This window comes from Drosophila nasuta, chromosome 2R (genome assembly GCF_023558535.2).
Source record: "Drosophila nasuta strain 15112-1781.00 chromosome 2R, ASM2355853v1, whole genome shotgun sequence".
In the NCBI taxonomy this organism is placed as follows: domain Eukaryota; kingdom Metazoa; phylum Arthropoda; class Insecta; order Diptera; family Drosophilidae; genus Drosophila; species Drosophila nasuta.
Window position 1 is genome coordinate 2468384 of NC_083456.1, and position 17325 is coordinate 2485708.

Genomic DNA, 17325 nt, shown 5'->3' on the forward strand with positions numbered 1-17325 from the left:
ACATTTGTTATTAGCTTATTTTTGTTTAATTTCTTACGTTGGATTTTATTTGATGTGGTTATATTTTTTGAAGCTGAAAAATGTTGCGAATATTTTGCTATTTCTGTACATATATAATATATAAAATTCGAAACATAATTTTACACCAATCCAATAACTTAATCTACAGTAATTCCTAAATATCTCCAAATGAATCACAATTAATTGCAAAAATGATTTAACAAAAAATGTCAGTTCATGTAATGAAATGTTTTAATATCAACATACATAAATAACTTAATGGAGGATGTTCTTAATAAAATCCATGAACAAATGTTCTCCTTTATTAAATACAATTTATGTGGGTGATATATTATTTTTATTTTAAATAGATTTCACATTATTCTGTTATAGTCAGAAAATAGAAAATAAAATCTACTTTACAACGTCAAGGCTATTTAAAAGTTACTATTTCTGCTATGTATAAATATCTCTCTCTAACTTTGACGCTCGGTAATATGCTTCAACTGTTTAAGTACTGTTTCCAGTAACTTTTTCTTATCATTTTTTCGCACAAGAGAAAAGATGGGCTTCTTGTCCGCTTCGCGAATTTTTTCCAATATCACAATTATAGATTGTGGCTGCACTAAATGGTAGCGATTTTCTTGTTTACCATAGTCATGGAAATACGTGCTCCACTCTTCCAAAATAAGCAGATCGAGCAGTTGCCGATTACGCTGAAAGTATTTACTCAGCTCTCCTTCATGCAGACCGGGAACAGGCTCCGAAGCTGCGAAGAATTCGCACTGCATCAGATCTAAATTGATCTGCGTCAGAGCACCCGTGGAAATTTGTTTCACCTCCTCATCGTACAGTACCGAATACATTTTATCGGCAATGTGCTCACAAGTGCGACGACAGGCGGCCTGAGCAATATGTGGCAGCTTATACGAAAAGTTATCAAAAGTGCTTTTTAAATAGGAGATCATATCCGTTATATAAGCAGATGCAATGCCTGGCGGCTCAACAAGCAACCAATCATAGGCGCTTAACTCGAAGAATTCATCGATTTTGAAACAGATGCGAACCGCAACCTGCTTCTCGGCGTCTTGACGAGCCACGTGAAACATGGCCGATGGCGACTGGGAAATGCTACGCTCAGTGTTTGTCATATGGCAAACAAACTCATCTAGAAAAGGCCCTGCTTTCTCTAAATACTGCGTATCAATAATAATCTGTATGAGCTGGATAAGCGTTATGCTCGGCTGCCGAAAGACGACCGAGAGGCATCCACTAAAACTGCGAGTAAGCAGCAAGTTTGCAGCCTTACGCACCATAGCAGCCACTTCATTCGGTGAGAGAGTGAGTTCCTCGGCAAACTTCTTGCAAGCATACATGAATTCTTTTGCCTGATGATACACCTCGGGCACCATTCGGGAGAATGGAAACTGCTTGGGAAATGGCGCATTTTCCAGTTGCTCCGAATGAAACGGGAAACGTTCAATGATGCATTCGTACTCCTCAGCATTTTCCACAACCATCGGTAAGAACTGTTCTCTGTCCAGAATATCCCGAAAGACGTGCACCCAACGTTGCAGTAGCACCTATTCATATGGAGAGCAGATAATATAAAGAATAATCGTTTTGGGTGAAACCACTTTACCTCGTTGTAGTGATCGCGCATATCGTGGAGTAGTTCCCAAAGTATTTGAACTGTGTAACCGTAGCATTTAAAAGTGTTGATCGAAAGCATAATAAGGTTTTTGATTCGTAACAGAATGTTGGGATCGGTGCACGAAGAAGAACTCATGCTGATCTCGTTAACAAACTTGGTTAGCGAGGTCGACCACAGCTCTTCTAGATAGCTGCTGGTAACGACATCACCAGCGGTATTCTTCACATGATCTTCCACTACAAAGAAACCCACTATGGCACAGATATATGTCTTGTACGCCTCCAAATTGTCGTGCATATTGGGCGGAGGCTGCAGAACCAATTTCGACTGATCTCGCCGCTGTTGTCGATAGTCTTTCTCAAAGTATTCCCGCTGTCCAAGCACCATGTAGATGTGAAGGCAACGATAGATCGGAGAAAAGTCTATCAAATCCTGTGCACTGACATTGCTGCCATCATCATCTGCACCGCCATCGCCGCCGCTTCCGCCTTCATTATGAATTTGCTGTTTATGCTCTTGAATAATGGCATTGATGTCACGTTTCTGCAATTGCTTCGTGTATGTTATGGCGAGTTCGCCAATGCGTGGCGAGAATTTCCGTATGTTTTCGAGAAACTCGCGAAAATCGGCGGCAGCCGAGTGACGTATATTCTCCTTGATGATGGGAATCTGTGTCTGCATTTGGGACGCAAAGCGATAGTTGTGTCGCTGCAGTCGCGATAGATGCTCTGTCTCTAAAGTCTCTAAGGTACGTAGCGCTTGATAGTATTGCTTGTTATTGGCCTGCTGAGTGAATTTCATATAACACTCCAAGGCTGGCAGACAGGACTTGAGAGCTTCAATGGCACTAGCCAAATTCGATTCAATCTGACGTGCGCGGACCAGCTCATTTCCCTGCTGAATGAGCGATGCACTTATTGTGCGCAACGAAGTATCCAGGGAATGAACCTCATCGTGCAGTTGCTTTGCCTGTGTACGTACCTGTAACAGCTCCTGTATAGAGTCTATGAAGCCCTGATAGTACAGATTGCAAATACGTTCAATCTCCTTGTCGTGGCTGCGAATACGTTGGTCCAACTGTTCACTTATGGATTTACTATTGTTGCCTGAATACGTGAAGTGGGCGTCAATTAACTGCGGTTTATGACGCATGTTTCAAATTGCCTAAACGGTATTTACCTTCAAGAATCGAACGAAACGTTGGCCCCCAATAATCGTCCACTGCCTCTATATCCTGCACCGTCACTTTGGACATGATTTTACTTAGCTACAGCGATTTATTTATTAAAGTTACCGCATAAAATTGAGATCAGCTTTAATTATTTGCGTTATGTAGGAAGTGTTGGTCAACGTCAACTGTTTTGTGTTAACGTTTTACAGCACTTATGAAATAGTAAACATTCGCGTGGAGCTGCACACACGATACGACCGGCATGCAACCTGTCGATTTAAGTGTTTGTTAAATATAATTTCCTCTCACATACCCTTAAGATAACATTGTAAACTGACAAAAATATTTGAATGCAACTAATTACATGTGTTTATGTAACCCTGCCCTGCGAACCCAATTCCATCATTCCATCTGATCGTTGCAGAACACATTCAACTTTCACTTCGGCTGCGTCTCTATCGGTTACTTGGCTTAATGCTTTTTGTTTTGATCAAGTTGTTTAACCCACAAAAACGTATGGTGTAAACTTCTTCGTTTCGTCTTCTTCAGCAATAAGCCACAATTTACGTACACTCACGCAGTTCAAAGATCCAATCAACATGGCCACTATACGAAATCGCCAAAGCTCAACAACAACAAGCATTTCTGATCAAAAATCCAGTGACAACACTAACAAGAATATCAAGGATGTGGCATTAAAAGAGAAAAGTGATCCTATGATATATATAATATTCATGTCGCTGCTCTTAGATCTGTTGGCATTCACAATTATATTACCTTTGCTGCCATCTTTGCTCGAATATTATCGAGTCAACGATAGTTCCGGTTTGTATGCATCGCTTACAACTCGAGTCCGCTGGTTCCAGCAGCTCCTTGGTGCCCCGGATCGTTATCTCTCGGTACTCTTTGGCGGTTTCCTTGGATCGATGTTTAGCTTTTTGCAATTCTTTGCAAGTCCTATTGTTGGCAGCCTCTCGGATTACTATGGCCGCAAACCCGTCTTGTTGATGTGCGCCGTAAGTGACTTAAATGCACCGAGAACACAACTAATGTCTAACCATTTTCTGAATTTTACAGTCGGGCATTTCACTATCCTATCTGATATGGGCCTGCTCCAGTAACTTTGCCCTTTTTGTGTTGGCGCGCATTGTGGGTGGCATTAGCAAGGGCAACATTTCGCTTAGCATGAGTGTCATCACGGATGTGTCCAATGTGCAGACACGAGGTCGTGGCATGGCCTTGGTGGGTGTGGCGTTCTCCATCGGCTTCATTGTGGGTCCCATGATTGGTGCTATGTTTGCCATATTCGCAAATAAAACGGCAAGCGGCGGTGCCTGGTTTGTTTTGCCGTCGCTGCTGGCTCTAGGACTGGCAGTGGGCGATGTGCTGCTCCTTGTCTTCTGTTTGCGTGAGACACTGCCCCAGGTGAACTGAATATTTTCCCATTTTTTATGTCCATTGTATCCATCCACTTTAACATGTTTGTTGGATGTGGTTACAGGAAAAACGTGCTCGAGAAATCTCATCGGCTTTGTCATACGGGTTGCAATTGCTAAATGTCTCATCCATATTCAGGTGAGTGGTTTTTAAATTAACATCGCGATAAGCTTGTCGCGTGATTTTCTTATGTGGACACCAAGTCCAACAGGTTTGTTTTTTGTTTGTTTCTGTTTATTGTTATCTTTGCCGGCACCTGGCTCGATTCTTTTTGGGTTTTGTTTGATATATTTTATCAACGTACATGATCGGCACTCGTATTGTTCAATTTATAGCTATTGTAGTGCAACCAAACATTGAGTATCAATCGACAATGTTAGCTAATTTCATAAATATTTTTTTTAACATAAAACTAACATTTAAATGATATAATAAACAAAAAATATTTGAAGAAATGCTAGTTATAAATTTCCAATTATAAATGGTAAATTCTTGGCGGTCCTTAAAATTTAAAGAATAGTAATCTAATCCAGAAAACCCAGAAAAAGAGCAATCATATCAGATGAGAAGTTAGTTATTTTTGAATGGGCCCACCAAGTCAACATCAATGACCCAAGTAGTCTATATCAACTTAATTCCATAAAAATAAAATGTTGTCTTCCTTGCACAGATTTTCGGCCATTAAGAATGTTCCCAAGAAAGATGTGCAAGCACTCCGCACAATTGGATTCATTTACTTTTTGTATTTATTTCTCTATTCCGGATTGGAGTTCACAGTCACATTTTTAATGTACCACAAGTTTGGCTATACTTCAATGGATCAGGCCAAAATGTTTTTGACGACGGGTCTGGTGATGACCATGCTGCAAGGTTCGGTTGTACGTCGTCTACCTGAAGACAAAATCAGAATGTATGCCATCTACAGTCTGTATTTAATTGTACCAGCATTTATAACGGTTGGTCTTGCTGAGGATAGCAGGATGCTTTATGCCGGCATGATTTTATTTGCCATCTCAACCGCCTTTGCCGTCACTTGTTTAACCACTCTGGTGTCCAAGTATGGCAACGATGACCAGAAAGGTTCAGTATTAGGCATATTCCGATCTTTAGGTGCATTAGCCCGAGCTCTCGGTCCAGTGGTTGGATCTATAGGTGAGCTATAACTTTATGCTGAGAGCCTTATTTAATAACTTATTTTGTTTTCAGCCTTTTGGTGCGTTGGTTCAAAAATCACATACTTGTCTGGAGGACTTTTGCTTCTATATCCGGCACTAGCATTGCAGCGAGCGCGTATTTAAAGCGGATTTTCTCTGCTCTAAGCACATGAAGAACAAAATTTAATATTGAGAACAATAAGCAACCGCTAGTATTAATTGCAATATTACTTATTTTTTATACAATGTGCAATATTTTTATTATGATTAAAACAAAGAAATATTTTGTATCGTTTTAAAATGTAACGAAATTGGTCTGAAGTGACGTCATCAACATGGCGATAGGAAAAGTATCGAGTACTTTTTTAGCTGTCACTTGCACTGTAATACATGCCGCAGCCAACTTCGCGTTGTTGAATATATTGGGAGTGACTAAGTCTAAGTGAGTGTGTGTCGCAAAGAAAGAAAATTATAAATAAATGCATACAAAAACCGCAGAAAGTGGCAAAGTTTTATTGCTTTCATTTCCGCACAAAGGTCGCCTGACGTGGATCACAGAATAACGTATAAATAACGCCCATTTGCCGTCATATCTAATATAATTTTTCTTTTCTTTATATATTTGTCTCGATTTTACATCTACAAATAAAAGTGTACAAAGTGTGAGAGCAAAATACATTAAAAAAAAAAGAAACGCATAAAGAAACGGCGGCGCGCAAGGATTATTGGTTTTTACCTTATACGGGGTCGCACACACACAAGCATCCCAAATTGATTGGAGCAGGAGCAGAAGGAGCAAAACATTAAAAACACAACAAAAATGGGTGCAAGGGAAGACGAATACGATTATCTTTTCAAAGGTAAATTATGAGAACATGACTTTTAAATTTCGTGTGTCTTTGTGTAATTAATGTAAGTACATATATATATTTGAATATACATATGTAGTTGAAACTAGCCGGTGATTGGTTGGTTGGACATGGGATGTGGGAATTTTGAGCAGGAGCAAAGCACTGCTTGCTATTTAGATTTCACTCTCATAATGACGACGTAGTTCAATGGCACTAATTGAAACTAATTGGAATAACACAAATGCAGACTGCTGCTTGAGGCATACCTACCAAACAAACCGTTCATATTTATGCAATGTAAATAAGAAAATTGTATTTATGTATGTACATATGTATAATTTGTAATTAATACGCCCCTATCCTTACTTAAAGCATTTTGTTGGTGTTTTGGAAATGTTGTTGCTGTGGTCCTTTTGTACATGCACTCTTGCTCACATTCGTCCACTATTTGGTCGAGCGTCTTTACCTTCTACTTCCTCGGCCACCCCCTCTTCCATCATACGCGCAACTACTTGCCGTTAACTGCTGACAAACTGTCATTCTGTTTCTGTTCCCATTGCCGTTCGCACATTCGTTCTTTGCTGGCAGAAGCGTGACACGTTGCATAAATCGTAATAATAATCATGATAAAAAAATCACACGAACATTGTTGTTTCTTAGATTACATTTTTTATTCATTAAACAATAGTAAAGTTTATGCGTGTAACCGAGTGTTGTTTATATTTTTTAAGTGTTGCTATATTTTCACAATTTATTTTGTATAGTTGGTATTCTACCCACACTATCATTTGTAGATTCTCTACATACAACATACAAAAGTTGTCGCGGGCGTTTAAGCCGCAGTCAGTTTTCTATGTACACAGTGCAACAAATCAATTGTAACAGACGAAGTACTTGAACATTTCACATTGTATAAGGGCAATTTCTTTGTTTGACTTAAAGTGCATATATTATTGGAGTTTACGTATCTTGGAGTCTCTCTCACTGTTTTCTCTGGTTTTGCATGTATGTTTTTGCGCTTTAAAAACTACACTACACTCTAAAAACGGAAACAAAAAAAAATTGAAATTATATTTAAAAAAAATTTAAAAGAATTGATAGCGAATTTATGAAGTGCCATGTATAAAGTGTGACTCATTACAAAAACATTTAACGATTAGTCTTAAGTGCTGCGCGCATTGATCTCGAGTTGTAAAATTCATTTATACTTTTTCCAAAAAATACATACACTAACATATGTTTATGGAAATAATGATGAAGCTCACCGCTTCCGCTGAACTTGGATGTAGATTGTTTTGAGAACCCCATTAGTTGATCGTTAAAGAACTTGAAAAGAGAGAAACTATGTAATGAATCACCTTACTCGTTAACCGAGAGCTGCTGGTGTCAAGCAATCTACAGTAATGCTGATAACCGAAGAAAGGCGTCGAAATAGAGAGAGAATGCTTCAAATTGTTTTTGTTTTCTTCCAGAGAGTGATAGGAATATTGAGCGAGTGAAACGCAGAATTAATATTGCCGCATGCCAAGTAACCAAACTCAAAAAAGGTGTTAAGAAAGGCGTGATAATAATGACAGTTGACTGACTCGTTGCGTATGGTAACCTTTTAAAAATGTAATCGAATTACCATTAGCATGAACTTCTAATATTAAAATACTTCTTAGCTTCCCCCCATTTAATGTGGGTCATCATATGCTGGGATACGCCCATAAAATACTCGTTTTTATGACCGTCACACTGAAATCCCACGAAAGCATAGCAATTTATTATAACTACTGACCTTCAGGCACGCTCATCCGTATTTTGCCAATAACTGAAGAGTGGGAAACATGAGAGATGATGGAGTTACTTTAATATTTGCATTTGCTAATTACTAAATATGGTATTCCTTTTAAATATTTTGTTATATTGTTTTTTTTTTTTTTTAGTTGTGCTTATTGGTGATTCTGGCGTAGGCAAAAGTAATTTGCTGTCACGTTTTACGCGCAATGAATTCAATTTGGAGTCCCAAGTCGACAATTGGCGTTGAATTTGCAACACGCAGCATAGAGGTGAGTGGCCAAATCGCTGTCGATTGAAAATGCCAAGTAGATACTTTACTTACATTAATTTAATATATATATAATTTAAAATACAACACCACAAGGTCGATGGCAAAACTATTAAGGCGCAAATTTGGGATACAGCTGGACAGGAGCGTTATCGGGCCATCACCTCTGCTTACTATCGTGGAGCGGTTGGAGCACTGCTTGTTTATGACATTGCCAAGCATTTGACGTATGAAAATGTGGAGCGATGGTTACGAGAGTTGCGCGATCACGCCGACCAGAATATTGTCATCATGTTGGTGGGCAACAAGTCCGATTTGAGGCATTTGCGTTCAGTGCCAACGGATGAGGCGAAATTGTTTGCTGAGCGCAATGGTTTAAGTTTCATAGAAACTTCGGCCCTCGACTCTACGAACGTTGAAACCGCATTCCAAAATATACTCACAGGTGAGTTAAGAAAACATTCCTCAGTATGTTGTTACATACTCATTTAAATTTGAATTTTTTTCGCACAGAGATCTATCGTATTGTGTCGCAGAAACAAATCAGAGATCCGCCGGAAGGCGATGTCATTCGTCCCTCGAATGTGGAGCCCATCGATGTAAAGCCGACTGTTACAGCTGATGTACGCAAACAGTGCTGTCAGTGACCGCCCGAAGCATTCACCGCAGCATCGAAAGCAGCAGCCACAACAGCAGCAGCCCCCCGCAACAACAGCCAGAACAGCAACCGCAAGAATTACAACTATAACAACGGCATAAGATGTTATTTTTTAGTACCACAGCCACAAGCAATTTGTCATTTATGCATGAAATCAACAAGAACAACAACCAACAACATCAACAATCGCAACAACAACAGCAACTTTATCATCCGGCTGTAGTTAACTGCAGTTTAAACTGAAGTTTTATATATGTATACATATAAAAAAAATATCGTATAAAACGTCAATGCAACATGCGGCGTATCTGAGATAGAAATGAAAAACACTAAAACACTCCAAATTCAGTTTAAGCTGTAGATGTAACTATAATTTATATAAATATACATAAATGGTAATATTAAAAATATTAATATTCTTAATTTTCGCATCATAAATACATAGTTGTAATTTTTAAAGAAAAACAAACAACAATATTTGCTATGTACGTTCAATTTAGCCGCCGCATTGTTTTCCAGCATGTTACAAAAAAGTCTATTGGGCTCGTCCAATTTCGTTATTGCATATAACATTAAATTCTATAACTTCTTCCCCAATTACAGCGTCATAATTCTTATAGTTGAAAAAATCATTTTAGTTATTGTAGTACACTTTTTGAGTTTATTATAGTTCATCTTTAAATTTTAACCATTAAATTGCAATTAGCTATAGAAATTAATCCGAAATGCAGATTTATTTACTATTATTACATTGTCAATATTGGGCACCACACTACCTTTTTTTAAACTAGCTGATAAAAAGAACAGTTGTAAAACTTTAAATACAGAAACAGCAATGGCAGCATAAAAAAAAAACTAAATACATCATTTGTGTTTGCTATGTTGAGTGTGATTAAATAAATATAATTAAAATAAATATTTTGATTTTTATATGACATCTTCATGAAAATACATAGATAATTGATGAAATACATAATAAATTGAGATGACTAGGAATTTCTGTCATTACTTTTGAACATTCGATGCGTTAATGATTAATGAACAATCGATGATTTATCGAACAAAATCGATGGTGTATAATTGTAATCAATTGCCAAATGAACCGATAAGCTTTAAATTCCGTTAATCGACTAAGTAAATTCAAATTGATTTTGATAAAATTAGTTAACGTTTTAAAAATTTAACAATCTAAAAAAAGAAGTTAGTCTCAAAAGTAAATTCTGTGTTTTATGCGCGTAATTTTTTACTGTTGGTCCAGCATGCAAATTGCGAACAAAAAACGTATTTTTCGTTATTCATGCCACGGTAACACTTCACATCAATAACACGTGCAATTGCACGGTTTTTTTTTGTTTGTTATTATATACAGTAAAATGGGACGTGGTAAAAAGAAAGTACATCCAAAGACGCGCACCGCAGCCTTTAAGGCCAGCGAGCCGAGCGAAGTGGTTGAGGCGCCACATTCCTTCATCATACACCGTGGTCTCTCTTGTCCATATATAACAGATCTTACTATTGACGTGCGCCGTATAATGGAACCGTTCACAGCAACAAATTTGCGCGAAAAAAAAATGAATCGCATCAAGGACTTTGTTAGCTTGAGCAGTTTCTTTCACGTTTCTCACATGGGCATCTTTAACAAGGCTTCCACTCAACTATCCTTTAAAGTGGTTCGCTTACCGCGTGGTCCGTCGCTTACCTTTAAAGTATGTTTGATTGTTTGTTTTTTAAAATACAAGCGCTAATTTCTTCATTAATTACAGGTGCATCAGTTTACTCTCGCTCGCGACGTCATCTCAAGCAGCAAAAAGCAAATGATAGACGTGGATCACTTTAAACATGCTCCGCTTGTCATCATGAATAACTTCAGTGGCGATGGAAAACATTTGAAACTGATGGCGACAACTTTTCAAAACATGTTTCCATCCATCAACCTGGCCCAGGTTAACATCGACACCATTCGTCGCTGTGTTCTCTTCTCGTACAATTCGGAAACCAAACTGGTCGAAATGCGTCACTATTCGGTGCAAGTTGTGCCGGTGGGTTTAAAAAAAGCTGTCAATAAGATAGTCGTTGGTACTGTTCCGAATCTAGGCAAATGTAATGAAGTCGCCGATTTTGTTACTAGGTAAATTAGCAAATGATTTTAAGCTTTTTTCAGGTATTGTAACTCAACCTCTGTTGTAATAATTACAGAGATGGTTATGCATCCGAGTCTGAAGCTGAAGATGAACAGTCGCATGTCGTGTTAGCTCAAACATTAAAAAAGCAAAGGTAACTTAGAGGATCACAAGAGCTCAGTTAAACTTCACGAAATTGGACCTCGTTTGACAATGCAGCTGATTAAAATCGAAGAGGGATTACTAACCGGTGAAGTACTCTACCACGACAACGTCATTAAAAGCGAGGAAGAAAAGGAAGTACTGCGAAAATTAATCGAAAAGAAGCGCAAGTTGAAGGAGCAACGAAAAAAAGCAGCAAACCGAAAACCGAGCTCGAAATCTAAAACTAAAAAAGGAACAGAAAGAGCCGGGAGGAATCAGAGGAGAAGGATTTGAAGAAGACGCCGATGATGCAGCTGCTGCTGCGAGCGATGTTGACGATGATGCTCAATATTACAAAGATGAAGTTGGCGAGGAGCCTGACGAAGGTAAGTTTTGCGCGATGTCTGCGACAATTTTGTGCCTGAATAACAATTAAAATTACAATTTAATCTTCCAGAGCTCTTCAAAAATGATAACAATGGTTCGCGGAAAAGATTCAAATTGCCAGGCAGCATAAAGTACAAGAATAAGAGACCCAAAGTCGACCCAACTGAGGCGAAAAAGAGCTCAAAGTCCAAGAAAAATTATAAATAAATGTTTTAAATAGCTACGATTTTTTTTTTATTTATATAATATGTTTATTAGTAATTAAATGAGCTATTTGAACATGCGTTGCACAACCTGTTTATAATGGGCATTGCTGGTCTTCCAACTCGACGTAATGTTTTCAAGTAGCTTGACAAATTCACGTTTCTCCTCGTAGTTTGGGACTCGTTCTATTGTCTTCTGCGCCTTTTCAAATTCCTTCAGGCAATAAAACGCAAAGGCTCGACGATATATGCTTTTCTCACTTGGATTGTCATGTGTTTCAACAAATTCCGTATGATAAATGACATGTTCATAGCGTTTTTCTTTCAGCAAGCAGGCAGCCAAATTCGTTTGAACTTGAACAAATAACTTTTCCACTTCAATCCCATCGATGCCATTTGTTTTCTTCTCCAACTTGTCGAATGGTTTATATGTAATCAATAGTTTGGCTGAACGCACAAAGTAATCAAAGGCAAACTTCGGATGCGCCTTAAACATGACAACACCATTGTCCTTGTACCGCAATGACAATTTGAAGACTTCGTCCGCGGTCATCTTTTCGATCGCCGTGTTACTGATGATGCGCTCCAATTTCAGCTCAAATTGTAAACATTCTCCGGACTTCGTTGCGATGCTGCAGGCGGCGGTTTCACCTGGCAGAAATTGCTGTAGAAGTATCTCCAAATAACAATCGATAGGCGTCACCGCGGTGCCCATTTCCAATATTTGTGGCATATGTATCTTATTGCTTCCAAGGAATTTCGATGGCCTGCCATCCAAATTTGCACACGGTTTATATATTTCAAAAAGCACAGTGCTATTTGTCAATGGTTTCTCCACATGCTGGAACTGCAAGTTCAAAACCTTTTTGCTCAGACCTCGGACCCGATCGTTCCATTCCTGACCTATATACCAATCCATTGCTGTATGAATATTATTAAAGATTATCAAGCCAAGTAAGCCAGCCTGCCAAAATTGTAGCAACTGAATGCTAGCATCCGAGCGGTGTGACCCTATGCTGGAAAAACAAAAATGCATATTCACTGTAAGACCAGAACTCGGAAGTGCAGCGAATTGTATATTTTTTTTTATCTGATTTTAATATTTTACTGTTTTTTTTATTGTAGTAGTAGTTATAATTTATATGTATATGTTAAGTTTTTTTACTTGTAGTAGAATTAAAAATAATTTTAACTTATTGGTATTTTAAGTCTATTCAATTTTGTAAATAAATAAAAGTGTTCTAATATGATGAATATGAGTGTACATCATGTTGTATAAAAGAACATCACATCTTATCCAGACTGTCATAAGATATTCTCAGCTCACAAACATCGCCAGAATGAGTTCTAAGCCTAGTGTTTATGTGACTCGACCAGATGTCGATGAAAGTGGACTGGATCTACTACGAGAAAGGTTTGCTCATAAAATTGTTTTGCGAATGGTTTTAACATTGTTGTGTACTTGATATTCTTAGCTGCAATGTGACCACTTGGTCGAAGGCCTCGGCAATTCCACGGGAAGACCTGTTGCGCGAAATTAAGGGCAAGGAGGCGCTATTCTGTGCGCTCACTGATCGAATTGATGCTGCTGTGTTGGATGCTGCAGGTGATCAACTTAAGTGTATTGCGACCATTTCTGTGGGTTACGAGCACATCGATGTCCACGAGTGTAAGCGACGTGGCATTCGAGTGGGTTACACACCCGATGTGCTGACGGATGCCACAGCGGAGCTGACGTTGGCGTTGCTACTGGCCACCAATCGTCGTCTGTTTGAAGCCAACAGGGAAGTGTACAATGGTGGCTGGAAATCATGGTCGCCCATGTGGATGTGTGGAAAAGGATTGAAGAATTCGCGTGTCGCCTTGTATGGTTTTGGACGCATAGGGCAAGAGATTGCTGCGCGTATTGTACCTTTCAAGCCCAGTCAGATAACGTATACGACACGTTCGCCGAAGCCGGAAGAGGCTGCCAAGGTCAATGCTAAGCATGTTGGCTTCGATGAAATGCTGAGCTTGTCGGACTTCATTATTGTCTGCTGTGCTTTAACCCCCGAAACAAAGGAAGTCTTTAATTCATCCGCTTTCGAAAAAATGAAACCTCACTGCATTTTTATCAACACAGCTCGGGGTGGTGTTGTGGACCAAAAAGCATTAACCGAAGCACTTATCTCAAAACGTATCATGGCTGCTGGACTAGATGTGACAACCCCTGAGCCCCTTCCACTAAACGATCCTCTTCTTAAGTTGGATAATGTAGTAGTTCTTCCGCATATTGGTAGCGCTGACATAGAGACTCGTAAGGAAATGTCGCGAATCACGGCTAGAAATATAATCGCTGCTCTGAAAGGTTGTGAAATGGAATCGGAGGTGAATTTTTAAAAACTTTTTTTACAACTACAAAACTTTATAACACACTAATATGAAATAAATTATAAATACTGCATTTGAAAAGCAACCTTTCATGAAAAAACGCGATATGCAATATAATAGCCTATTTCCACCTCACTCAGTTTTTCTACGTTTTTTAAAGTCCCGTTTCGGGGTTTCCATTTGCACGAACCGAGAAATATGGGCAACGATAAAATTCTCAATATGGCCGCTTTGAAATGTCAGCTGTTTAAATGTAAACACGAGTTGGCGAACAATTCAAAAAACAGCACGCGCATTTTAAAATGAAAAATTTTATAAAATTTCAGGATTTTTATGAGGATTTTGATTTTCAGCAACAGCATGGGTGTTTTTGGGAGCGCGATGTTCCTGGAAACAACGAATCATTTTTTGAAGATAATTTTCGAATTAATAGGGAGGAGTTTGGCACCCTTGTGGAGCGCCTTTGTGGATTGGCCAAAAAAAGGCACTACATTTCTCCTCCCATAACTCGAACAACATAGCCTTGTGGATGCCACTCCACGATATTGACGGCTTTCGAGTTTTTTGGCTCATCTAAAATATAACAAATTTGCCTTAAAAAGCAAAATAAAATTTTAATTTTTCTATTTTCATACCTTGGCGCACTTAAATGTCAGCTGTTTGTTTAGTGGTGACCTCTTTTTCGTTGTCATATCGATCAAAATATCGCGTAATTACCCAAAAAGTGCGTTCGCTATTTCTACGTAGCTCGCGAACCGACGTTTTTTTCTTATGGGTTTTTACATGGGGCGAACGTAACATTCGGCCTGAACGTGAAAAAACCAAAGAAAACCGAGGTTTTGGAAGCGGTGGAAATAGGCTATAATTTTCGATTTCAACCATGTCGATTACAACCGTTATATATTAAAAAAAAAAATCAAACTGGTTTTGATAAATGTTTTTTTATTAAGATATATATCTACATATATCATGAAAATATAATCAGAATAGGATATTTTATTCGCATGATAAAAAGAAGAGCTATTGTATCGATAGTGGCTCGATGTTTCAAATGAGCCAGTGTTAATAAATCAATTTGTGAATGTTAAATATTCAATTGTGACTGATAAAAATTTGTTTGTAAAAGGCTAATACAATATAAATATGTTTCGCAAATTATATATAAATCAAGAATTGCAAGTAAAAAAAAATTGCAAATTGCAATTTCCACTTGAAAATGTTATTAATACTAAACTAAGTTTACATTTGCTGTTAATAGCAGCTATCGAAAAATGTTAAGTTAACAGTAAAGCGCCATATTTTTTCTTCGTTCCTTCTTTTTTCGCTGTTTCAGCGCGTGGCAAGCGTGGTTCCCTGTTCGGTGCAGTTGTAATTGCAAATTTGCAAGCTAAAATTCGGTCTATCCTTATTTAATAACACAACTCACTGCTTCAATATGAAAATCTACAAGGATATCATCACCGGCGATGAAATGTTCGCAGACACCTACAAGATGAAACTAGTTGATGAGGTTATCTATGAAGTCTACGGTAAATTGGTCAGTAGAAAAAGCGACGAAATTGTTCTCGCTGGCTCAAATCCATCAGCCGAAGAAGCTGACGAGGGCACAGACTTAAATGTCGAAACTGGCGTTGATGTGGTGTTGAACCATCGTCTGTCTGAATGCTTCGCTTTCGGTGACAAAAAGAGCTTCACTCTCTATCTGAAAGATTACATGAAGAAGGTTCTGGAAAAGTTGTCGGCAAGTGCGCCCGACCAAGTCGATGTCTTCAAGACGAACATGAACAAAGCCATGAAGGATATTCTGGGCCGCTTCAAGGATTTGCAGTTCTTCACCGGCGAGTCCATGGACTGCGACGGAATGGTTGCAATGTGTGAATATCGTGATATCAATGGCGCAAGCACTCCAGTTCTTATGTTCTTTAAGCACGGCCTTGAGGAGGAGAAGTGCTAATTTCTTTCGACTTGCGTTAATGATTGATGTACCATACATAAATTTCAATTGCGGCTTTCATGTGGAAACAACAACAACAGGAACGAAAATCAACGCCCATAACAACAAAGTGCATGTGTACATCGATCACTAACATACTCACACATGCCTATTCTAAACGATTTTTCTATTTACACACAATATTTTGCAATAGTTCGAAATTGACAACTCTCAACCATTATAATTTGGATGTATTATGAAAAAAAAATTTTAGTTAAAGCAAAAGACTGCGCCATCAGGAACCACATACAGTAGCAAAATCTAACGAATTTGTGGTATCTGGAGAGAAACGTAATTTAATGTTTTATATCAACCACATCTATGTATACTTTTGTTTACGTTTTCAATTAAAAATGTCAAAAAGAATCGGAGGTAAAGATCATATTTGTATGTACGAAAAAAAAAATAAACGAAAACCTTATACATTTACTGCATTCTCAATTGATGTTTTAATTTTAAAGGTCCTTTGCATTTTTCCAGCACATATCATGTTAACAGTTACAGAACAAAGTTGAATGAGTCAGCTATTGGTTGGGGCAAGCAAAAAGTTATTGACCTTTGACAGTGAATTGAAACAGACCTGCGCAATGCAGCAGTACATGATTGCTGAAAGAATGTGTCCTACATTTCTTGCGTTTTGCGGCATTGAACATAACCTGCCTACCCAAGAGTGGATTTATTCTTACTGTTGTTAATACACTTACAAATATACATTTGTACGATGTCCAATTTTCACAAGGTTACTTACAAGTTTATTCATCATCTAGCTACTTCACGTTCGTTTTACTTCGTATATCAGCGTATAGTTCTTAAGTAGTTGTACCAATTTTTTGTTTAGAACGGTACTTTTAAAAAAATGTGTTAATTAGAATACATTACAAAGAACACAATATCCACTGCATGCGTCTAGTATCTATGTATAATATTATGTAAAGCTATATGAATAATATAATCTCTATTTGTAATTATGGAAATTTAGAAAGAAAATTCAATCGAGTGCTGCCATCAAAAAATTAATTACATATTTTTTGTAATTGGGCTGAATTATTTTAATGGATATCGACCAGGCGATTTTCAATAAAGTTAACCAAAAGAAGTAGGGTTTTAAAAAAATCAAAATAAAACTAGTAGTT

General features: G+C 38.1%; 7 protein-coding genes across 7 annotated transcripts; 5 read left to right on the plus strand and 2 right to left on the minus strand.

Annotated features, from left to right (window-relative positions):
* Window positions 1–98: 98 nt before the first annotated feature.
* LOC132785591 (exocyst complex component 6) lies at window positions 99–3022 on the minus strand. Its single transcript, XM_060791743.1, has 3 exons — window positions 2834–3022; window positions 1643–2760; window positions 99–1583 (listed from the first exon to the last, which is right to left on the minus strand). The coding sequence occupies exons 1-3, from the start codon at window positions 2907–2909 to the stop codon at window positions 477–479; spliced, it is 2301 nt and encodes a 766-aa protein (XP_060647726.1). The 5' UTR covers window positions 2910–3022; the 3' UTR covers window positions 99–476.
* Window positions 3023–3168: 146 nt separating this feature from the next.
* Window positions 3169–5679, plus strand: LOC132785595 (major facilitator superfamily domain-containing protein 10). The gene is made up of 5 exons (XM_060791749.1): window positions 3169–3841; window positions 3903–4250; window positions 4327–4400; window positions 4933–5414; window positions 5469–5679. The coding sequence occupies exons 1-5, from the start codon at window positions 3425–3427 to the stop codon at window positions 5558–5560; spliced, it is 1413 nt and encodes a 470-aa protein (XP_060647732.1). The 5' UTR covers window positions 3169–3424; the 3' UTR covers window positions 5561–5679.
* Window positions 5680–5771: 92 nt separating this feature from the next.
* LOC132785603 (ras-related protein Rab-11A) lies at window positions 5772–9891 on the plus strand. Its single transcript, XM_060791758.1, is given in 6 exon segments — window positions 5772–5858; window positions 6069–6276; window positions 8196–8275; window positions 8277–8318; window positions 8414–8762; window positions 8831–9891. Coding segments are annotated over 5 exon segments (645 nt in total). The 5' UTR covers window positions 5772–5858; window positions 6069–6236; the 3' UTR covers window positions 8965–9891.
* A 383-nt stretch (window positions 9892–10274) lies between these two features.
* On the plus strand, window positions 10275–11847 carry LOC132785596 (protein Peter pan). The gene is given in 6 exon segments (XM_060791750.1): window positions 10275–10681; window positions 10739–11103; window positions 11172–11238; window positions 11240–11443; window positions 11445–11625; window positions 11697–11847. Coding segments are annotated over 6 exon segments (1287 nt in total). The 5' UTR covers window positions 10275–10348; the 3' UTR covers window positions 11834–11847.
* Window positions 11848–11896: 49 nt separating this feature from the next.
* LOC132785601 (uncharacterized) lies at window positions 11897–12748 on the minus strand. The gene has a single exon (XM_060791756.1). It carries the CDS (start codon window positions 12746–12748, stop codon window positions 11897–11899), a length of 852 nt encoding a protein of 283 aa, XP_060647739.1.
* A 291-nt stretch (window positions 12749–13039) lies between these two features.
* On the plus strand, window positions 13040–14286 carry LOC132785598 (glyoxylate reductase/hydroxypyruvate reductase). The gene is made up of 2 exons (XM_060791753.1): window positions 13040–13243; window positions 13305–14286. Exons 1-2 carry the CDS (start codon window positions 13098–13100, stop codon window positions 14206–14208), a joined length of 1050 nt encoding a protein of 349 aa, XP_060647736.1. The 5' UTR covers window positions 13040–13097; the 3' UTR covers window positions 14209–14286.
* Window positions 14287–15509: 1223 nt separating this feature from the next.
* LOC132785606 (translationally-controlled tumor protein homolog) lies at window positions 15510–16626 on the plus strand. Its single transcript, XM_060791761.1, has one exon. It carries the CDS (start codon window positions 15635–15637, stop codon window positions 16151–16153), a length of 519 nt encoding a protein of 172 aa, XP_060647744.1. The 5' UTR covers window positions 15510–15634; the 3' UTR covers window positions 16154–16626.
* The last annotated feature ends 699 nt before the right edge of the window (window positions 16627–17325 follow it).

Excerpts from the sequence above, each read along its gene's own strand:
- LOC132785591 (XM_060791743.1), bottom strand. The coding sequence starts at position 2,909 with ATGTCCAAAGTGACGGTGCAGGATATAGAGGCAGTGGACGATTATTGG. Across the intron at positions 2,761-2,833 it reads GTTTCGTTCGATTCTTGAAG|GCAACAATAGTAAATCCATA; the intron begins GTAAATACCGTT and ends TCACGTATTCAG. Across the intron at positions 1,584-1,642 it reads TGCGCGATCACTACAACGAG|GTGCTACTGCAACGTTGGGT; the intron begins GTAAAGTGGTTT and ends CCATATGAATAG.
- LOC132785595 (XM_060791749.1), top strand. The coding sequence starts at position 3,425 with ATGGCCACTATACGAAATCGCCAAAGCTCAACAACAACAAGCATTTCT. Across the intron at positions 3,842-3,902 it reads CCGTCTTGTTGATGTGCGCC|TCGGGCATTTCACTATCCTA; the intron begins GTAAGTGACTTA and ends TGAATTTTACAG. Across the intron at positions 4,251-4,326 it reads TGCGTGAGACACTGCCCCAG|GAAAAACGTGCTCGAGAAAT; the intron begins GTGAACTGAATA and ends ATGTGGTTACAG.
- LOC132785601 (XM_060791756.1), bottom strand. The coding sequence starts at position 12,748 with ATGGATTGGTATATAGGTCAGGAATGGAACGATCGGGTCCGAGGTCTG.
- LOC132785598 (XM_060791753.1), top strand. The coding sequence starts at position 13,098 with ATGTTGTATAAAAGAACATCACATCTTATCCAGACTGTCATAAGATAT. Across the intron at positions 13,244-13,304 it reads CTGGATCTACTACGAGAAAG|CTGCAATGTGACCACTTGGT; the intron begins GTTTGCTCATAA and ends TGATATTCTTAG.
- LOC132785606 (XM_060791761.1), top strand. The coding sequence starts at position 15,635 with ATGAAAATCTACAAGGATATCATCACCGGCGATGAAATGTTCGCAGAC.